This window comes from Chiloscyllium plagiosum, unplaced genomic scaffold (genome assembly GCF_037043375.1).
Source record: "Chiloscyllium plagiosum isolate Xiang-an unplaced genomic scaffold, Cpla_swu_hap1 HiC_scaffold_37, whole genome shotgun sequence".
Lineage (NCBI taxonomy): Eukaryota > Metazoa > Chordata > Chondrichthyes > Orectolobiformes > Hemiscylliidae > Chiloscyllium > Chiloscyllium plagiosum.
The window spans coordinates 40,783,496-40,807,174 of record NW_028270175.1 but is presented as its reverse complement, the minus strand read 5'-3'; the positions used below and the strand labels follow the sequence as shown (position 1 = coordinate 40,807,174).

At 40.9% G+C, this 23,679-nt stretch overlaps 1 protein-coding gene across 14 annotated transcripts in view; it reads right to left on the bottom strand.

The window, feature by feature from the left end:
• hspg2 (heparan sulfate proteoglycan 2) overlaps positions 1–23,679 on the bottom strand; it is a 530,612-nt gene that overhangs the window by 153,477 nt on the left and 353,456 nt on the right. For 11 of the 14 annotated variants that reach the window (XM_087980629.1, XM_087980631.1, XM_087980637.1 and 8 more), the window contains 2 exons: positions 8,354–8,407; positions 2,787–2,900 (listed from right to left, as the gene is read on the bottom strand). In XM_087980629.1, coding sequence (XP_087836755.1) covers positions 2,787–2,900; positions 8,354–8,407 — 168 coding nt within the window. The remainder of the gene's footprint in view (positions 1–2,786; positions 2,901–8,353; positions 8,408–23,679) is intronic. The other 3 variants (XM_087980635.1, XM_087980639.1, XM_087980643.1) reach the window with 1 other exon arrangement.

The window sequence follows — 23,679 nt, the reverse complement described above, 5'->3', positions numbered from 1 at the left end:
CTCAAATCCAGACACTCTGCCCCTGGTTTTGGGAGTGGGGGTGGAATGGGGCGGCCTCTAATTTACATATCCATGATTCACAGAGGGGACTGCATGTGTTAAAGTGCAGCTGTCCCTCTCTGATCTGACTTTCACTATGTGGAATGTTTAATACATGATTGGTGCTCTTTAGAGCTGTTGAAAGAAGGTTTAAAGAGTTTTTGTAGAGGAGGGTATTTTGATCATTTTGTGGGTGGTCAAATGCTCTCTGGGATTGTTAAAACTAGATATGAATGTGCCTAAGCAGTATATAAACTTCTGAGAGTTATCAAAAGAAACTGTCAAGGTATTTAAAACTTCTGCCCATTAAATACTTGAAAAATATGAATAAAAAGACCCAAGTGGTTATATAATTGTTTTTAAGTTGGACTGTAAGTATGAATGCTTGTTATTATAAAACAAGTTAAATGTAGTGATTTTTAAAAAAATGTCCAACAATAGTATTCTTTATATTAATCAATGGACGCAAAATATTTAATCTCAGTATTGGATGAGTTGGTATGGTAATTGTGGGTGGTAGGTGGGGGAATTAGTTGCATGAGGCTATAAGAGGTCATGAGCAAAGGATCGAGGGCCATAGTTTGTTTTGGAGGATAGGAGGGCCCAAGGAAGGTGAGGGAAAGTCTATTTTACCTTGACAGTTCTTTTCAATGCTTCAATAAAATGCCAATGTGCTAAGGCAGGTTTTCCAACTGGCAAGCTTCACACATATTCCAGGGTTGCCTGCCATGACTTTCACAAACCACCACTGCCCAGAATGAAAATCTGGAGAGCTGGGCACTTTATCTTGGGTTGAGTACTCAGAGTAGGGATTATTCTAACTCTCTGCTCCTGGAAAACGGAATTTAGGCCCTGGTGACTTAGGCCACTGTGCAGAGCAGAAGCTCAGTAGCTGATGTGCCCTCTCTGTTTTGAATTCTCAATTGTGAAACTTTGGAGCAGATAGCTCTGTGAATAATTCTAATACTGTAGCAGTGACTATCCTTCCTGAGCATGTTTAAAGTGCCAGATTGGTACAAGTTCCATTTTTAATTTAGGCAAACTTGGACACATGGAGAAAGTGAGGTCTGCAGATGCTGGAGACCAGAGTTGAAAAGTGTGGTGCTGGAAAAGCGCAGCAGGCCAGGCAGCATCCGAGGAGCAGGAGAATTGACTTTTCGGGCATAAGCCCTTCTTCAGGAATGAGTCTGGTGTGCCAAGCGGGCTGAGAGAAAAGGTGGGGGGCGCTGGGAATACGATAGGTGGAAGGAGGTGAGGTTGAAGGTGATAGGCCGGAGAGGGGGTGGGGGCAGAGAGGTCGGGAAGAAGATTGCAGGTCAACAGGGCGGAGAGAAACTAAATTATACTGACCAGCACTGGATTTGGCATCATTGGCAAGACAATCATTATGAAGTCCGTCATGTGCTCAGAAAAGACTGGTTTAGAGATAGCCTTCTCTGTGCTTACAGAGCAAGATTTGAGGTTAATAAAGCCATAGAGTGATTAATACCTGACTTGTAATGGAAGAGCCAGAGTTCCCAAACCAGAAAGGAAGAGTTCAGACAGGAACCTTCTTTGAGATCTACCCCATGACCTGGACAACTTGGATTGAAAGCTACATTTTAGAGATTCATCAGCTTCTCAAGAGTTCACTCAAAGACTTTGATAGTTTAGTCCAGGTTTTTGTTCTCACAACATCACTACTCGGAGCACTAAATGGTAGGCTTTACCACAGTTCCTGCTGACCTCACTCTTTCCACCTTGACCTTTAAAGGTAATGATTTAGTTAGCCTCATTGCCAAATCATCCCACAGTCTAATGTTTGACCTTGAATTTCTCAGTTGACAAAGCAATTTTCAAGCATTGTAGCTTATTCCTTATATAATTACAATGGTTCCAGCACAGAAGGCAATTCAGACAATTCAGTCTGTCAACTAATCTTTCAATTTGATCTTTCCCTGTAACCCAACAAATTCTTCCACTTCAAGTAGTTGTCCACTGACCATTTTGAAAGCCACAATCAGGCCTGCCTCTACCAATCTCTCAGATGGTACATTCCAGATCCTGACCATTCAGTGGGTTAAAAAAAACTTTTCAAATTTCGCCTTTGGAAAAATAACCAATGTCCTCTGCTATGAATAGATTCTCTGCATTTACTCTGTCCAGATAGTTCTATTAGAGCAGTGCTGGAAACGTACAGCAGGTCAGGCAGCATCCACGGAGCAGGAAAATCGAAGTTGCAGGCAGGACCCTTCATCAAGAATCCTGATGAAGGGCTCCTGCCCGGAACGCCAATTTTCCTGCTCCTCAGATGCTACCTGACCTGCTGGGCATTTCCAGCACCACTCTAATCTGGACTCTAATCTCCAGTCCTTACCTTTGCCCAGATCTCTCTATGATGAGCTCCTCACTCAAATCTCCTCACAGCCATCTTTGAGGAGGACAATCCCAGCTTCTCCAATTTATCCCAGTAACTGAAGTCCCTCATCTTCAGAACGATTCTAATGATGTTTTTTCTGCACCCTAATATCAACACATCCTTCCACAAGGGAGGCATCCAGAATTGGACACTAGCAGACTGAAGATCTTATGAGGGGTCATCATAACCTCTTTGCTTTTGTATTTTACTTCACTTAATTGTGAAGCATGAATTAGATCAAATTTCTCATATTGGTAAAATCCATTGTTCTAGTAAGCATTTAATCAGGTTTTTAAAATAACGAACATTGGGCTAATTATAACATCACAGTATCATTAAGAGAACCTACCAAACCATTCCAGAGTTGGCGGTGGATTGCCAGTTGCAGTGCATCGGAATTCTGCGGTCTGCCCCTGCTTGACTGTTAGGATGGGAGGCTCAACTGTTGCTACAGGTGCTGCTGCTATAGCAAGGCAAAACATAATTTTATTCAAGTATGTTAATAACAATATATTCCTCGAGGCCATTTGGTTTGCCTGGAGCTGTACAGAAGCTCTTCTCCAAGCTCCATTGCCCAGTAGGGCCAGGGAATGAGAAATGAAGTAGATCCATGAAGTGAATGAATAACATGCTTTTAAATGATGAAAATAAATTGTTTGGCAACAGGCCAGTTAAAAAAAAACAGGACTTTGTTTTGATCAAGGCATTATCAGACTGGAGTGCAGTGGTTGAGAAGTACAGTGAGACAGTGAATTATTGCTGGTTTACAGATGTCTTGAGTGAAGCCCCAATATTTGCACCAATTCTGTTTAATTTGTGGTGGTTAGATACCATCAACTAATGAATCAAGGAACTGAAATAACAATGAAGTACAGTACATTTTGCAACTAAAAGAGGGAACACAATGCCCTGCGTGACCGTCAATTTATTGATCTGCAATTCAAGAAGTCAAACTGGTGATGGAACCATAATTTGGGTACTTCCACACTCTTCTGATCCTTTATTGTATGAATGCCCTGTGACTGGACCCACAGATGCTTTAAGAATGGGAAACAAAATTGTCTGCTGTTGCTTATCCCGTAAAACCCTCTTTTATAAATTCAACTGATTTGGTGGCAATGCCCATCACCGAGATTGTCATTTGCACAATATTTCCCAGCACGATGACAATGAGGAGACCTTTTTTCAAAGCCAGCTTTCTTTTTCAAGTAATAAGAGTTAAGAGTAATAGGGAATGCTGGAAAAACTTGGTGGGTGTGTCAGCATCTGTGGACAGAGAAACAGAGTTAATGTTTTGAGTTAGATATGATGCTTCTTTAGTTCTAAAGTCAACAGTTTCTCTCTATGCACAGATACTGCCAGACCTGCTGAGTTTCTCCAACATTGTGTTGGAGATCAGATTGCCAAACATCCACAGTTTATTGCTTTTACAAAATAAATATGTACTGATACTAGAAAAGTGTGTGTTTGGAAAAAAAAACTTGTCAAAGGAACTGTGCATGAAAAAATGCCACAGATAATCACTTAAGTGAACTGCCTAATGCTACTTAAATCTTAACTTTGCACATTGAGTTACTTAGAGAAAGAATGGAGACAATTCATTTATTTTGCTTGATTCAAAAACCCAACTTGAAACTAAAAAAGACAGATTGTACTCAGTTTTGCAGATAGAATATCACACCCCTAATTTTCTTCCATCTTTAGGGAAAAAAAATTGTTTTGAAGGTGGTGAGTTTTTCTCCTTTACTGAATATTCAAGTCTTCATGAAACTGTATGGGATCTTCTGCCATTATTTCTGGCCAGAATGAAATTTAAGTCTAGGAAATCTAGAAACAGGAGGAGGGTATTCAGCCCTTTTAAGCAGAAATGTCTTTATTTCACTGTTTCAGGATTCCAAGAATGAGCATGACTCTTTACAAGCATAACACCCTGACAATGTTTCCATCAATTGGCTCCAAAGGCAATTAAACTTGCCACTGAAATGTTCGCTGAAATCAAAGTAACCCAATTAACAGGTTCCAATGAAATGAACAGTCAGTTTGGTTTGTACTGCTTAATTGAATTTGTTGCAGAAAATGTAAAAACAGGACATTATCCCTTCTTTCACTGATTATATTGGTGTAATATCCATTGTTGCTGGGATTAGGAGATCGCTCAACTTTGGGAATCTGATACACTGATTCATGGGATATTGAATTCGACAATCACAATCTCCAGCTTCATTTTTATGTTTAGAGTTTGGAAAAAGATACCTATTTTGGGTTAACTTTTATTTTTGGGCTGTTTTCTCTCAAAGTTGTAACATATTCATGAACTTTGCCTCTAGCAAGTGTGCCCTTTGTAAATTTTGAGATCATGGTGAAGTACAGTCGAGATGTACATAATTTGGGAACTCAGTACCAATATTAACCAAAGAAGTGGTGTACAGTGTCATTACATTAAGAGTAGCGCAGTGTTCTCTCTGCCCAAAATGATAAATCTACCTCACTGCACTAGTGTGATATTTTCCCATGTTGTGGCCTTACTAAGGGAGGCTTCCAATCTACTGCCAATTAGGGGAAGTTTCATACAAGCCTGTAGGCATTCGACTACCCAAGCTCATTTCACACACAACTTACTGCACACAGGAGACTTCTTCCCATGAGTCAGATCGCTCTCTCCCTTATCTTTTCAACTTTCTTTTCACTTAGTATCATCTGTCTTCCAAATTTTCTTTGCCAAAGATCCCTATATCCATCTCACATTTTGACAGCTTTTGGCAGTATTGTGGCCGCATTGGCTATCAGCAGATCGATTTTCATTCACAGATGTAATTGGCTGTTTAATCCAGCACCACATCTGGCTGTATCATTTCAATCACTATCAGGTTCTCAGATTTCCAACAGAGAAAAGCATCTGGGGCACTAAGCACAGTTGATAAGGTTTAAAGACAATACACTGAAACTGTCTGAGTCGACTGAATATCTTACGACAGGCCAAGAGTTAAGTAAGGGCACCTGGGCAGATTTTCTAGGCCCTCCTACAAGGGAAAAACTTTAAAGGTTTCACGTGACAATTCAGAAGGCAAAACTTTGTGCTGTGTATAATTAAGGCCCACCATTCCCCTGACATTACATATTCCAAACACAAGTTAGTGAAAGCATACTGAGGACTAAAAGTGGAGTATATCTCTGAAACTGGTCACATCGGCAGGGTGTCATGACCATGTCCTTTGAAGAACTTGCCTGTTTCCAATTTCTGTAAGTTCTCCATGGAATTGGTTTATTTTTACAAGGGATTTCTATTCCAGTCACTGAAAGCAGTCCAGCTCAAAGTAGAATATTAACGTGATACTGTCAACATTTCTTTAGCGCTCATTTTTAATGAGTTTAGATTTCTAAGTTTTTTGATGGGTGAGAAAGGGAATATTTGAAACAAAATGTAATTCACCCATCGTGGTGTTGGAGAACTAAAGCAACTTCTGATAAATTTTGTAATTTTCACAAGTCCTCTTTGTAATATAAAAATAAGTTTTTAAATAAAAGTGAAACAAGTATTTTTCATTTATCAGGAACCAAGGGGTAATGAGTAGGTTTTTTGGTGTAGAATGGCATGAACCTCTGAGCTGGGTCCCATGAAGTGGTCTGACCCTACAATGCTGATGCAAACTGACAGGCCCAATCAAGCCCATAAGCTGGTTTCACACTTTCTGTGCCAGCTTGGCAGCAGACGGGTTCGAACAATAACACTGTGTAAAGTAAGGGAGATAATTCAGAATTCTGGAGAAAGGGTCTGGGATTGCAGCCAGCTTTTAATACATTATAGCAACTGCATGAGGAGTCAGTTTTTGTTATTTATGCTGATGAGCGCAATGAAAAGCAAGGACAAACCATCAACAGCACAATGACTAAACTCAGCAAGGTTGGAAGTTCTCACCCAATTCTCCCACAGTCAGACTGTGGCCAAAAGTCACAGGCTTCAGTTCTGCAACCATTTTAACTTTACATGAATCTGTCAGGTTTCGCTGGAGCCAGATGCTAAAATTAGACACTCTGAGATAACTTTCTTCGTGATGATAGTGCTGAAGAGACAAGTGAAGCAATGTGTGGAGGGATGCATGCAAATGATGATGCCAATGGAACACAACAGAATCCAACACAGCAGAAGAAATGATGGATGCTGCATTTTAGTTGCGTGGCATTTTATCTGTAGAACCTTATTGTTTGAAAAAAAAATGAAGTGAACTGAAATAAATTCTAACTTCAAATGTGCAAGCACTTAGCCTGTGTTCTCCTTTGTTAGCAATATGGGAACGGGAGGTGGCAACTTCAGCCTCAAGAGCCTGTTACACAATTTCATTTCATTTTAACTGATCTCTGTTTTGACCCCCTCTTGCCTAACAAAAATCTCAGTTCAATTTGAAATTTTCACCTGATCCCAGCTTCAACAGCATTTGGGGGCAAGACAGTTCCAGGTTCTCACTCCCCCTTGTGTGAAGAAATCCTTCAAAATTATCCCTGAATGAGTGAGCTCTGGATTTTAAGGATGATTCCCCTTAATTTGGACTCTCCAATCACAGGAAATCTATGCTGTTTGACCTGAAACACCACACTTAGACAACCTCATGAACTTCTATATTTAAAGGAATACAAGTCTGGTCTACATAAATTATTTTCATTACCTAACCCTTCTAATCCTGGTGTCATGCTGATGCAGCTGTGCTGTACTCACTCCAAAACCAAAATCCCTTTTCTGAGTTGCAATGCATAGAACTGAATACGGTACTATAGATAAAGTCTAATCAAAGCTTTATACAACTATCACATAACTTTCATCCCTTGTCATTCCAATGCATCAAGTTAGGAAAACTGACATTCTATTTTCATGCTGATATTGGAGTCCAATTTTCACTTTGCCGATCACTACCATAAACATCATGATGGGTTAAACTTTCCACCTTCTGAATACGTGCTTTCTTAATTGGCTGTAATGGTTTAACTTAGCTTGTCGCATGTATAACATTATGGATCCCATCCGTTGAAATTGTGCGCACAGACTTGGGATACAGAAAGACCCTTTCCTGGATAAACGTAGCGTTGCAAGCTTCACCATACCAAAACAAAATGTTAAAAGTTGCCATCGGTTGACAATAAAGCAGATTGACAAATTACATGTGTAGACAAACATCTCATGCTGACACAAAGTGTGATCTGGCATTGAAGCAAATGAATGATTTAGTTAGGCTCATGCACAAAACCGGCAGTGGGGGGTGGGGTGGGGGGTGGTAAACAACATGCCAAAAATGGATCTCAAGAAAATTGTAGAGTCTTCTGTTTGTATGCATGCACTTTTTAAAACATCATTCTACAAGGTTACAATTTGTGAAAATTAACTGCATCCAATGAAACATCACAATCACATCTGACATCATGGGCTAATGTTGGTGTACGTACTCCATTTGCAAATGCAGAGATGACAGGGTGAGGATCTGCTATTTTTTGAATGGAAAGTTATAAATTCATTGTTCGTTATCTCTTCATCTAGAATGGAGTCAGCAAAAAACCTCTTTCAAATGCATGCAAATGCAGTGCTTCAGAATAGTGCTCATCTGCTTAAAAGGGACAGGTGACCTAGGAATGGATGAATATACCCTGAAAATTGGAGACATTTCTGTAGAAAGGATGAGAGTAAGGAGAAAAGACTTGGGGCTTTTTTAAGGAATATATTTATATGCAGGGGAAAGGGGATGAGAATCCACTGTCGTACTTAATGTCATTGAATGGTATTGGGTCATCCTTTACAAGTTCTGCTTTGCTTACGAAGAATGTACACCAATGATTTGATAACTTTTGGATAGGAGTGTGGATAATAGATACATATATGAGAAAGAGAGAGAAAGATTCCAGAAAAATGAATGTCATACCATGCCGACTTACATTGCTTGTTTCCTTCTAGTATTTCAAGTGATTGAAAATGGAGCTGGGATGTAGCTGTGGAGTTAACACGTGACATTAAATATCTAGTGATTACATGATATGAGGACAATCATACCCCATTCATCTCCAGATAGTGAAAAGCAAAAAACATACCGCATGGCTCAGATTCAGACTGGATACATATACAATGACCTCACTGAAAATGTTGTCAGGTTAAGCATCTACTATCCTAAAAAAATCTGTTCTTGCAACAGAATCCACATGATGAAAAGACAAGTAGATGAGCACTTTCAGTTAAGTTGCAAACATTTAGCCCGAAATATATTGATTAGTTCAGTTGAAGGTTCTGCACTGAGTTAGAATCTAAGATCCAAATACTTTGCTTTTCAGTCCATCATTTCACTGTATGAGGGGGAAAATCAATTGACCAGGAAAATGTATTTTCAAAAAAATGTCAATTTTCTTGATTGTGACACCAATTGAAGGATTTAATCTTGGAGGTGAAAGAAATGACTGAACTAGGAAAGGCAAGGATTGAAAAATAAGGATGAGAATTTTCAAATGGGGGGAATTCTTTCATTAGGAACCCAAACAGATTGTGTAGCACAGGGAAGACTGGTGAATGGGGCTTGGTTTAAGGGTAAAAGATCATCCAAAATGGTGCTGCTCAAGTTTACAGAAGTTAGAATGTGGGAGAGCAGCTAGGAGTACATTGGAGTAGACAAGTCCACAGGAAGTAAAGGCATGACTGAGGCTACACAATAGTGTCATTGTTGGATGATGCTACTGAGAAATAACAACTTTTAGTGGTGGTGTGGTTTGAATTAGAAATCGCCTTGGGGTCAAATGTGACACAAGTTTACACAAGGTTTAATTCAGTCTCGGACAGTTTCTGGGAATGTTCTTGGCTGCAGAATAGAATGGGGGTGGCTTTGCTTTTCTTAATATTTAACTTGGAATATTAAATGACCCTATGCTTCAAATCTACTTATGAGGTAAATTTTTTAAGCAGGAAGGAGTTTTACCATGAAGAACTACCATCTCATCGCTGAGTCATTTAAATGAGTTATGTAAATGAATTAGAGTTTTTCTTTATGTCAATCGTCACAAAAATGAGTTCACCATGATTGGCTCCTTTGGATCTCCCAAACCAAAACATACAGGAGTTGAAAGAAAATTGTAACTACTTAAACAATGGTCAACTGGTTTGCAAGTCTACACACTGGCTATGACTTGGTATGACCAGCACCTTCAACTTTTCTGAAGAAGTGTAAGCTTTTCAATGCAGAGATGAGCACACCCTCAGAATGCAGTAGGGACCAAGGAAACGTTGACAGCATTAATTTCATTCTGCAAAGCTCTAGCTGGAGTTTGTGTGTCTCAGGCCATTTTCAATGTTGGGAATAATGCACAAACTCAGTGACTCCAAAAAGACCAAAGCGCAACAAGCAGGAGCACAGAGTAGAAGATGGGAAATGCAGAGAAGATCAGGTCTTTTGCTGAAGCCAGTGCAGAGGAGATGCAGAGAGGCTGAGAAGCAGGAATTGAAAAAGAACAGGGTAAAGATGAGGAAATTAAGGAAAACAGAAGGACGGAAAAGGAACTCAATTACAACAAAAGGCATGATGTCGAGGAAGCTCAAACAAATGATTGTCTTTTAGCACATACAGAATCCCAGTTAAAAAGATCATAGCAAGTGCAATCAATTCAAACCAAATTGCTCAAGAACTCTAATAAACTTCTTGTGAAGTAAATGATCCCCATGGTAGGCTTATGCGGAAAGTCAGGAGGCATGGGATAGTGGGAAGTTTGGCCAGTTGCATAGAGAACTGGCTAACCGGTCGAAGTCAGAGAGTGGTGGTAGATGGTAAATATTCAGCCTGGAGCACAGCTACAACTGGAGTTCCGCAGGGATCAGTTCTGGGTCCTCTGCTGTTTGTAATTTTTATTAATGACTTGGAAGAGGGAGTCGAAGGGTGGGTCAGTAAATTTGCAGACGATACGAAGATTGGTTGAGTTATGGATAGTGAGGAGGGCTGTTGTCGGCTGCAAAGGGACTTAGATACGATGCAGAGCTGGGCTGAGGAGTGGCAGATGGCGTTCAACCCTGTCAAGTGTGAGGTTGTCCATTTTGGAAGAACAAATAAGAATGTGGAATACAGGGTTAAGGTGGAGGAGCAGAGGGATCTTGGGGTCTATGTTCATAGATCTTTGAAAGTTGCCACTCAGGTGGATAGAGCTTGTAAGAAGGCCTATGGTGTATTAGCATTCATTAGCAGAGGGATTGAATTCAAGAGTCATGAGGTGATGTTGCAGCTGTATAGGACCTTGGTAAGGCCACATTTAGAATAGTGTGTGCAGTTCTGGTCGCCTCATTTTAGGAAAGATGTGGAAGCTTTGGAGAGGGTGCAGAGGAGATTTACCAGGATGTTGCCTGGAATGGAGAATAGGTCGTATGAGGATAGGTTGAGAGTGCTAGGCCTTTTCTCATTGGAACGGGGAAGGATGAGGGGTGACTTGATAGAAGTTTATAAGAAAGATCAGGGGGATAGAAAGAGTAGACAGTCAGAGACTTTTTTCCCCGGGTACAACAGAGTTTTACAAGGGGACATAAATTTAAGGTGAAGGGTGGAAGGTATAGGGGGGGGATGTCAGGGGTAGGTTTTTTACCCAGAGAGTGGTGGGGGGATGGAATGCGCTGCCTGTGGGAGTGGCAGAGTCAGAATCATTGGTGACCTTTAAGCGGCAATTGGATAGGTGCTTAAGCTAGGACAAATGTTCGGCACAACATCGTGGGCCAAAGGGTCTGTTCTGTGCTGTATTGTTCTATGTTCTGCATTCTACTTGAGAAGAATTAAGATACATGTCCAAGATCAGCTGACTTCACTTCAGGCACTGATATGGCTCCTTTTTAGTTTCAGTCAGGAGGTACAGAATTAAGAAAGACTATTCTGCCAATGAAGCAGTGTTCACACTGAACAAGTAGAGTCTGCTCTGATCAATGCTCACTAAACAATTTAGCTTCCTGAATAAGACAAATGTCCAAGAAATTCTCTTCAAACAACAACATATCTTTGGATCAATAATCCCATCTGCAACTCATACTTTCTGGTCAAATTTACTGAAGCAAACCTGAGAATTTCGACGACACACAGTAGAGTGATCAACATCTGTGAGGAAAGGAGTTGTCTATGGGTTTATTTGTCCAACAGTGTGGAAACAGGCCATTTGGCACAACAAGTCCACACCAACCCTCTGAAGACTAACTCACCTGGACCCATGCCCTGCCCTATTACTCTACATTTACCCCTAATTAATGCATCTAACCTACACACCCCTGAACACTGTGGACAATTTATCATGGCCAATTCATCTAATCTGCACATCTTTGGATTGTTCCTGGACAGGTAGCTCTGCTATTATGTGACAATTGCGGTCTTGTGTGACCCCACACTAAATATAAATCGTTCAATACAAATACTCAAAGTGTTGGCGAAGTAATTGCTTTATAGCCAAGTGTCCCCAATTCATTTAATCGGGTTACAACCATTTTGCGTTAATGAAATACACATTATAGCAGATCCGTCTATATCAATTGTCTGGTTAAATTTTCCAATAGATAAGTCACTCTAAATTCCTTTTTCTTTAGTTTGCATTTTATTCCTAGTGTTAAGTAAATTGTGTTTTATTTAACATCGAGTAGTTTGACTAAGTCACACCGCATCTGGAAGACGGCACTTCACATCTACGTTTAAAATAAGAAAATGTTGGGGTCTAGGCTACCTTCTTAAAATATACTGTGGGGATCTGGTCTGGTCCATAACAAACTGGGGGCTCTTGTCAGTATCGAAATCTACACTTCCAAATGGGGTTTAGATTGTTGAACTCAACAGTGGCAAGTGGCTGGTGTTGTGTCTTTCGTTTCAGTTGGTTTATACAGCCTTGTGTGGTAATGGCTCTTTGATCGCTAAGACTTTTCTGGGGGTGGAAGAAGTGACTTAGGGAGTTTTACAAGAAGTGAGCAAGGCAAAGCTTTCGGAATTGGTAAGCAAGCAGGAGTTGGGGTTACCTGAGTCTACAAGGAAAGGGGAGATAATTGCAACAATAGCTTGACATTAAAACTGCTGGAAATGCCATTGGAATCTTTGGAGATGGCTAAAATTCAAATTGCAGATGAAACAACTTGAACATGAAAAGGAAATGAAATAGTGTGAAGCATGATTAAAAGCACAGGAAAAGAGAGAGAGAGAGAATTTGAAATTTGGAAATTGGCAATTTGAGAGAACAGTTGAAATGTGTGGCACTGGAAAAGCACAGCAGGTCACGCAGCATCCGAGGAGCAGGAGAGTTGACATTTTGGATATAAGCCTTTCATCAGGAATGTGGGATTGGACGGTGGCTGAGAGTTAAATGGGTGTTGTGGTGGGGGAGGAGGAGTTAGCTGGAAGGCAATAGGTAAATGCAGATCAGGGGTGATTATGAATGGTCAGAGCAGACGGTGGAGTGGATAGGTAGGAAGGAAGATGGACACGTAGGATACGTTATGAGGGCGGTGCCAAGTTGGAGGGTTGGATCTGGGATGAGATGGAGGGAGGAGAGATTAGGAGACTGGTGATGTTGTGTAGTTGAAGGGCCCCCAAGGCAGAAGGAGTTTTTCCTCCAGGTGTCAGGTGGCTTGGATTTGGCAGTGGAGGTGGCCCTGGATTTGCATGTCCTTTGTGGAGTGGGAAGGAATTTGAAGTGGTTGGACATATGGTTGTTTGGTGCATGTGTCCCAGAGATGTTCCATAAAACATTCCATGAGATAGCGAATGCAGTGGACACAGTAGATGAGGTATTTGGATGTGCAGGAAAATCTCTGCTGGATGCAAAAAGATCCTTTAGTGCTTGGGCAGAGGTAAAGGGGAGGTGTGGGCCTAGAGTTTACACCTCTTGCAGCAGCAAGGAAAGGTGCAAAGTGTGGAGGGGGGCATGGACCTAACAAGGGAGTTACAGAGGGAATGATCTCTGCAGAACACAGATTGGGGTGGCAAAGAAAATATGTCTCTGGTGGTGGAGTCTGACTGTGGTTGGCGAAAATTATGGAGGATGATACATTGTATCCAGAGATTAGTGGTGTGGAAAGTGAGGACTGGTGGGGTTGGGATTGGGTTTTTTCCTCCTGGGTTGGAGAACTACATGTGAGAATCTGTGCCTGAATTTGTCTTTTTGCCAATGGGTGTGTTTATGGGATGTTACTGTATTGGACAGCTAATTGGTTATGGTACTGCATCTATTATTCAATTAAGTTTTTCAATAGTTCAGTTATTCTAAATTCCTCCTCCTTTTGTTTTCATTTTAACTGTAGTGTTTAAATAAATTGCTTTGCTTAACGTCGAGTAGTTTGTCCAGTTGCATTGCATCCGGAACATGGCAATTCACATTAAAATAAGAAAAAGTATCTAGGCTATTTTCTTCAAGTTTATTGAGGGGTCTGGTCTGGTCCATAACACAGTATAAGCTTGTACCTTCCAAATTCACTTGCGCGGAAGGATTTGGATTATTGCAAGAGCAGTGTGCGTTCTACTACTGTCATCATATGGTGAAACACAGAGGAAATCAGGAGATAAGGGCATGTAGAAAAGGCAGTAGGTTAATTATGAGTAACTTTAATTTCCATGTACACCAGCATAGTTAGATTCGCAGAGGTAGCCATTAGGAAGAATTCATAGCATGCATTTAGGACAGTTTCTTAGAACATTATGTGTGGGTCCAACCAGAGATCTAGGAGTATGTAATGAAGCGGGTTTAATGAATGATCGAAGTAGAAAATCTCTTAGGAAACAGTGACCATAATAGATGGAATTTAGCACTGCACTTGAGAAGAAACAATTGTGCTGAACTTAAATAAGAATAATTACAATGGAATAAGGACAGAATTAGCTCCAGTGAATTGGGAAAGGAATTCAGCAGCAAACACAGCTGAAGAGGAACAATGGCAGACATTCACAAAACAGTTCATGGCTCACAGCAAAGATATATCCCAGTGAGAAAAAAGGATTCTGGGAAGATAATAACCATGGTTGACCAGGGATGTTAATCACAGAATCCCTACAGTGTGGAATCAGACTATTCGGCACATCGAGTTCACACCAACCCTCCAAACAGCATCCCACCCAAACACACTCCCTTACTCTAACTTTGTAACCCTACATCTCCCACAGCTAATCCAGCGAGCCTGCATATCGCTGGACACAATGGGCAATTTAGAATGCCCAATTCACCTAACTGTCACATCTTTGGACTGTTAAGGACAGCATCAAATTGAAAAAAATGAAATATACAATTTGGCAAAGATCAGTGAAAAGCCGGAGGACTGGAAATGTTTTAGAAACCAGTCAATGATGATTAAAAATAAATAAAGAGGGAGTAGATTTACTTTGCAGGTAAACCTGAAAGTAATATCAGGACAGACATCAACAGCTTATCTAAAGACATAACAAGAGACAGGCCAGAGTTAACAAAGCCCCTTTAGAGAACAAGGCTTGGAATAATAATAAGGAACCAGAAAATGGAAAATATTTATTCAACTCCTCCAGCATCAGTCTTCACATTAATAGACACAAATAGCATTCTAAAAATACTAAATAATCAAAGGGCAAAAGGAGGAGAGAGTGTAAATACAATAACTACCACTGGAGTAAAAGTCTAGGGGAGTTGATGGCAGTAAAGACCCTGTCTGATGGGGTGTATCCAAGTATATTAAAAGGTAGTTAGGGTTAGAAATACTCCAAGAATATTTAGATTCAGACAAGTGCCAGGCATTGGAAACTGCCCATGTCACACTTTTATTTAAAAAGGAAAGGAAACGAGAACAGATAACTAAAAGCCAGTTACAGTAATGCCCATTTCTGGGACAATGCTAGTTTATTAGAAAAGAATGTCATATCAGAGCTTTAAAAATTCACACTATGATCAAACCGAATTAGCATGGCTCCACAAGTTGGAAATCATCCCTGACAAATTTATTAGAATTCTTTGAAGAAGTAACAAGTAGCAGACTGGGCACACAATACAGTCCCCCGATGTCAAAACTAAATTATATAGGATGCAAAGCATCAACTTTGAGACTTGTCAAATTAACAGGATTCTGAGGCTGAAAGCTTGTAAAATTTTCACTCCTTTCATAACACATTTGGACTTGACTGGAAGACCTTTATTGCACTCTGGCTGGTGAGTAGCACTCAGGGATTTGCTGTTTTGCTCCAAATCTGATCTGGCTTAAATAACGTGTATATATCTCTTTATACTCCAACTGCAGTGCAGGGTAAACCTTATATTGTAATGTTAAACCCCGTGAGTAAGAAACTCTTTGGATTACCTGACACCATTTTATGAAAGACTAATTTATGATTGAGAGCTAATTTATGGTTGATCACTGCAAGCTGGTTGTGCTGCTTAATAACGTTAATACTGTGGTAAACTGTGTCCCTTCAAGATCTAATAATAAATCCAGCATAGGCTCAAATGCCATGCAGAGCTTGATCAGGAAACCTGAAACTGGGATATCTATATGGTATTTTAAAAATTCTTTTCTCTTGAAACTGGAAGTCAGAACCTATGATGCTGATATGGTTTAGAAATTATAGGGCTTCTTGCCAGAATTGTTGGAAAAGATCGACTCATTGGCCAATCAGCTGTGAAAAGATTTTTCATATTTGCCAATTCTTCCACAAGATACCAGATACATGACAGGTTAGAAATGCACAACATCAGACTGCCCTAACTGCTATCCATGTGATTCAAATGCTTTCTAACAATAACATTCGTTAGGGAAGGAAATCTGCCAATCTTACATTGTCTGGCTAACGTGTCACTCCAGACTCCTAGTAATGTGGTTCACTCTTAACTCTGGGCAATTAGGTAGTAAATGTTGACTAATCCAGTGACAGCCACATACCGTGAATTAATAAAAACGAAATGCAGTGTATAATTCAAATACTATTCTTACTGTGCAAATAGATTTTCACTATGAAAGGAATACTTGACCATAGAGATGGGGCAAATTCACACATTAAGTTTATGCAAGAGGCAAGACAGGTAAAGCACATGTACTCAGGGCATGGCTGGAAAATGGGACTGGGATATCATAGCAATTGCAGAAACATGGCTCAGGGACGGAAAGGACTGACAGCTTAATATTCCAGGGTATAGATGCAATAGGAAGGATAGAAAGGAGGGTCAAGAGAGGAGGAGCAGTTGCATTTTTGATTACGGATAACATTACGGTTGTACTTAGGGATGATATTCTGGGGAGTACGTCCAATGAAGTTATTTGGGTGGAACTGAGCAATATGAAAGGGATGATCACCTTATTGGGATTGTATTATAGACACCCCCACCCCAACAGCCAGCAGGAAATTGAGAAGCAAATTCATAAAGTGATCTCAGCTATCTGTAAGAATAATAGGGTGGTAATTGAAAGGGACTTTAACTTTCCAGACATAGACTGGGACTGCCATTATGTTAAAGGCTTGGATGGAGATGAATTTGTTCAGAGTGTACAAAAATATTTTCTGATTCAGTTTGTGGATGTACCTACTAGAGGAAATAAGGCAGGACAAGTGACTGAGGTGTCAGTGGGGGTGCACTTTAGGACCAGTCATCATAATTCTACTATTTGCAAAATAGTTATGGAAAACGATTGACCTAATCTAAAGTTATAGTTCTAAATTGATGAAAGGCCAATTTTGACGCTATTAGGCAAGAACTTCCAAAAGTTGATTGGGGGCAGATATTCACAGGTAAAGGGATGTCTCTAAAGTGGGAAGCCTTTAAAAGAGAGTCCTGAGACAATGTGTTCCTGTTAAAGTGAAAGGCAAGGCTGTTAGGTGTAGGGAGTGCTGGATGACTGGAGAAATTGAGGTTCTGGTCAAGAAAAAGAAGGTAGCATATGTCAGGTATGGATATCAGGAATCAGGTGAATCCCTAGAGGATTATAATGGTTAAGCAGAATCCAAAAGGATTCTACCAATACAGTAAGGACAAAAGAGTAACTAGGGAGAAAATGGGGAATCTTTTACATAGTTCAATATGTAAACCAAGATAGAACACGAGCACCAGTTGGTTATGACAAGCATCACTAGGAAAAAAACCAGCAGTGTAAGTTTGAACTTAGTAGCAACAAGCTAACAAGGATTCAGCTGGAAATCTTTCACCTACCAATGGAAGTACTGGTCCAGGATTCCAAAATCTGCAAATCAGTGTCAACAAGCTACATAAAGTCGTAAACATTTGTGTAAAAACTCATGGAATCATATAGAACATGATCACCAGCATGGAACAACTGGGCGGAGTGGACTGTTTCAATGCTGTAAATAATACATAGTCCTCCATCATCTTCAATGAAGGGGAAAATTATGATTTATTGCATAATTTAGCAGAGAAGAACCAAGTTAAAAATATATTTTTCTTATGCTGGCTACATACCTGTAAATAGCTGAAGACAAATATGGAGCAGAAATGTAACTCAGAAATAACCCATAAAAAGTGGTCAAGGCAAGAAGCCATTTAATATGACTCTTGCTTGGAATCAAAGTTTAAAGGGACATTGCCCCAGTGATATGTCTGCCTGTCACCCAAGTTTACAGGTTAAGATTCTTACATTGATGATATATAAAAAGAGGCAAGATTCTTGCAGTCATTACTCAATATTTCCCCATCGCTTTCTGAATTTTCATCTCATTCTTGCAGGTGACATGCCTGCATTAAACGATTTCCTGTACAGGGTTTTGTGAACAGACAGCTCAGTCCCAGGTTAATTTTTTTGACTTATGATTTAGATTCCTTCTAACATTGGCTCACTACCCCTTGAAGCTGAGAAGACTGCACTCCAGTGTCTGTGCATGCCAGATTTCAGGCAAGGAAATAAACTGTAGAAAAATAACGTTGAAACCTTTACATCAAAACTCACAGTGATGAAAATGAGAAACTGCTCAGCAGGGGTAGTGAATGGATACGAAAAAGTTAAACACAGCAATGATGCATAAGTAGCAGGTTTTGAAGGCTCTTGATTACAACAATAAAAGAGGCTAGGTACACACATGCATGTTAGTATATGCAAAAGCTTTACTTCTGTACAAAATACAATAAATCAGTTTTACATGGCTTTTACTTTCAACTTGATTCACCAGCTACAACGGTGGCAGGAAAAAAGGGAGGTAATTTCAGATCAGTAGTTCACATTGTATTGTGTAAGCACCAATAACAGCTGTGATTTAAAAAAAAAACAGTCATATCAGGAACTTTTTGAATGCAAGCAGAAAATTCTGGTTGAGAAACAGAACAGAGGGCCTTAAACAGCTCACAGAGCAAGCCATTTTGCAACGCAAAAATTGTACAGTGTAGTTTTGAATCATTTCAACAGCATGATCCAAAACATTGGCTGGGATCATGTTTTAATAAGATCTTGCCATTGCGACCATCTTCATTATAACTTCAAAAAGTGCTCCAACAGCACATCTCCTGAATGCTTGCATTGTAGAAATCCCTGTCAACAGTCCTTTAAAATACCTTAGCAGCTGAGGGTCAAGATTTTGTACATAACGTCACAATTGCATTACTTAGTAGCAGTAATGAGTTGCCACTGCTGTCAATAAGATCTCTCTCCATTAATCTGAAAGAAAACCTGCTTTCTGTGCAGAGAATAAAAAGGCAACATTAACTCATCCCTTTGAGATGATGCCTATCACCTTAGAATACACAACTCGGTTCCCAATATTGCCAAGACAACTCCTAATTTTCAATGTATTCAAATTGACACTAGTTAAAAGATTTTCTTCAGCTGATTAGTAGGCCTGATATTATTTTGCCCAAAATCTTCCCCCCATTATCTTATAGTACATGGTCCATTGACACCACTAAACCCCTTCCGGATGAACCCTTTGCTAATGTGTCTCCATGATCAACTTAGGCAAGACACATCTGCAGCTATTGAAAAGAAACACTGTTCACGTTTTTTGAAGAAGTAACAAAGAAGATTGATGAGGGCAGAGCAGTAGATGTGATCTGTATGACTTCAGAAAGGCCTTCGACAAGGTTCCCCATGGGAGACTGGTTAGCAAGGTTAGATCTCATGGAATATGGAACTGGCTCAAAGGTAGAAGACAGGGTGGTGGTGGAGGGTTGTTTTTCAGACTGGAGGCCTGTGACCAGTGGAGTGCCACAAGGATCGGTGCTGGGTCCTCTACTTCTTGTCATTTACATAAATGATTTGGATGCGAGCATAAGAGGTACAGTTAGTAAGTTTGCAGATGACACCAAAATTGGAGGTGTGGTGGACAGCGAAGAGAGTTACCTCAGATTACAACAGGATCTGGACCAGATGGGCCAATGGGCTGAGGAGTGGCAGATGGAGTTTAATTCAGATAAATGTGAGGTGCAGCAATTTGGGAAAGCAAATCTTAGCAGGACTTATATACTTAATGGTATGGTCCTAGGGAGTGTTGCTGAACAAAGAGACCTTGGAGTGCAGGTTCGTAGCTCCTTGAAAGTGGAGTTGCAGATAGATAGGATAGTGAAGAAGGCGTTTGGTATGCTTTCCTTTATTGGTCAGAGTATTGAGTACAGGCGTTGGGAGGTCATGTTGCGGCTGTACAGGACATTGGTTAGGCCACTGTTGGAATATTGCATGCAATTCTGGTCTGCTTCCTATCGAAAGATGTTGTGAAACTTGAAAGGGTTCAGAAAAGATTTTACAAGGATGTTGTCAGGGTTGGAGGATCTGAGCTACAGGGAGAGGCTGAACAGGCTGGTGCTGTTTTCCCTGGAGTGTCGGAGGCTGAGGGGTGACCTTATAGAGATTTACAAAATTATGAGGGGCATGGATAGGATAAATAGGATAAAGTCTTTTCCCTGGGGTCAGGGAGTCCAGAACTAGAGGGCATAGGTTTAGGGTGAGAGGGGAAAGATATAAAAGAGACCTAAGGGGCAACATTTCATGCAGAGGGTGGTACGTGTATGGAATGAGCTGCCAGAGGAAATGGTGGAGGCTGGTACAATTGCAACATTTAAGAGGCATTTGGATGGGTATATGAATAGGAAGGGGTTGGAGGGATATGGGCCAGGTGCTGGCAGGTGGGACTAGATTTGGGTTGGGATATCTGGTCGGCATGGACGGGTTGGACTGAAGGGTCTGTTTCCATGCTGTACATCAATATGACTATGACTCTATGACGTGGCTGTCCTGAAAGACAAGCTGCAGAACAATTCCTAGCTACCATCAATGATCTGCCAAACACAACCAATACAAATTGTCAGGGTTTCAGCCTCGTTAGGCTAGTCAGTCATTTGGCTGGCTGGCTTTGCATCACTCATAAATCGTGCTTGGTGCTGGATTAAATTGGCAAGATTTGTAAAAATTTTTTGTAGCTTCCATTGAGGGTTTTATTGCATGTTGAAAACTTCTTTCTCCAAACCACCCCCTCTGCCCATTTGCACCGCCCACCCCAATCACACACTTTCAAGATTGTCAGCCAGAAAGTCCTCGCAATTTTAAAACCTGGACGAAAGAAACTGTACCTAATAACTCAGATCTCAAACCCTCAGTCCAAATTATGAAGCATAGCTGCTAGTTTTATTCTTATGCACCTGCCCATAAACATTAATTGATTTCTTTTCAATTACGTTATGTCTTCTGCGCCTTGCATGCCTTCCCAAAGGATGTTTTAAATCAGCAGCTGTACCCCGCTGTCCCATAGTCATAGAGATGTACAGCATGGAAACAGACCCTTCGGTCTAACTCATCTATGCCAATCAGATATCCTCATCTAATCTAGTCCCACCTGCAAGCACTTGGCTCATATCCCTAAACCCTTCCTATTCATATACCCATCCAGACGTCTTTTAAATGCTTCAATTGTACCAACATCCACCACATCCTCTGGCAGCTCTTTCTATCGACGTACCACTCGCTGCGTGAAAAAGTTGCCCCTTAGGTCTCTTTTATATCTTTCCCCTCTCACCCTAAACTTACGCTCTCTAGTTCTGGACTCCCCCACCCCAGGGAAAAGACTTTGCCTATTTACCCTATTCATGCCCCTTATGATTTTATAAACCTCTACGAGGTCATCCATCAGCCTCCAACACACCGATTAACTAGCCCCAGCCTACTCAGCCTCTCCCTATAGCTCAAGTCCTCCAACCCTGGCAACATCCTTGTAAATGTTTTTCTGAACACTTTCAAGTTTCACAACATCCTTCCAGTAGGAAGGAGACCAGAACTGCATGCAAAATTATAAAAGTGGCCTAACCAATGTCCTGTACAGCCGCAATATGACCTACCAACTCTTGTACTCAATGCCCTGACCAATAAAGGAAAGCATACCAAACGTCTTCTTCACCATCCTACCTACTTGTGACTCTACTTTCGAGGAGCTATGAAGCTGCACTTCAAGGTCTCTTTGTTCAGGAACATTCCCTAGGACCTTACCATTAATTGTATAAACCCTGCTTTGATTTGCCTTTCCAAAATGCAGCACCTCACATTTATCTAAATTAAACTCCATCTGCCACTTCTCAGCCCATTGGCCCATCTGATCAAGATCCCGTTGTAATCTGAGGTAACCTTCTTCACTGTCCACTGCACCTCCAATTTTGGTGATTTCTGCAAACTTACTAACTGTACCTCCTATGTTCACATCCAAATCACATCCAAAAAATGAGTCATGTCTTGACCTTTGTCAAGTACCTCTGGCACGATCAGGTGAAGAATGACCAACTTGAGAATGGTCAAAAAGTCTGGCACTGGAAAAGCACAGCATATCAGGCAGCATTCAAGGAGCAGGAGCGTGACATTTTGGGCATATGCCCTTCATCAGGAATGTAGAATTGGGAATGATGCAAAGCTACACTGAAGAAAACCAATAAGATTAGACTGGATTCCTTACAGTGTGGAAACAAGACCACACCGACCCTCTGAAGAGTAACCCACCCAGATCCATTTCCCTCTGACTAATGCACCTAACACTATGGGCAATTTAGAATCGCCAATTCACCTGACCTATACATCTTTGGATTTTGGGAGGAAACCGGAGCACCCAGGGGAAACCCACGCAGACACGGGAAGAATGTGCAAACTCCACACAGACAGTTGCCCGAGGCTGGAATTGAACCTGAGTCCCTGGTGCTGTGAGGCTGCAGTGCTAACTACTGAGCCACTGTGCCGCCCCATCATCTTCACCTTTTTCTTTCACAGGGTTTAGTATCTTCGGAATTCAGTTCCTCAAAAGGCAACGGCTGCACTACCTTTAAATATTTTAAAGGCGCAATTTGATAGATTCTGGATTACCAAGGGGATGGAAGATTATTGGGGACATGCAGATTAAAATTAGATCAGCAATGATCTTATTCAATAGCAGAGCAGGCTGAAAGGGCTGATTGACCTACTTCTGTACTTTATTTGGATGTTTGCGTGTATATGACTCTATAACTTTCATTCCTCTAGCCATGTGGACACAAAATTGCCTTGAAGGTAGGAGACAGAGGGTAGTGGTGGAAGGTTGCTTTTCAGACTTGTGATCTGTCACCAGCAGTGTCCCACAAGGATCGGTGCTGGATTCACTGCTTTTTGTTATTTATATAAATGATTTGGATGTGAATATCAGAACAATGGTTGGTAAGTGTACAGATGACACCAAAATTGGCACTGTAGTGGACAGTGAAGATGACTCCAAAATTGGCGCTGCACAATATGACCATGAGCAGGCAGGCTGAGAAGTGGCAGATGGAGTTTAATTTATATAAATGTGAGGTGATGCATTTTGGTAAGGCAAATCGGGGCAGCACTTATGCAGTTAATGGTAAGGTCCTGGGCAGTGTTGCAGAACAAAGAGTCCTTGGGGTGCAGGTTCATAGTTCCTTGAGAGTGCAGTCACAAGGACACATGGTAGTAAACAAGACACTTGGAACACTTGCCTTTTTTAGTCAGTGCATTGAGTACAGGAGTTGGGATGTCAGGTTGTGGTCATACAGGACATTGGTTAGGCCACTTTTCGAATGCTGCCTGCCATTCTGGTCTCCCTCTTGTAGGATATTTTGAAACCTGAAAGGGTTCAGAAATGTTCTACAAAGATGTTGCCAGGGTTGGAAGGTTTGAGCTACATGGAGGGTCTGAATAGACAGGGGTGATTTTCCTTGGCGCTTCAGAGGGATAATTTTAAAGACTTTTATAAAATCATGAGGGGCATGGATCGGGTGAACAGTCAAAGTCTTTTTCCTAGGATAAGGTAGTCCAAAGCTAGGTTTGAGGTGAGAGGGGCAAGAGATAAAAGTGACCTAGGTGGCAACTT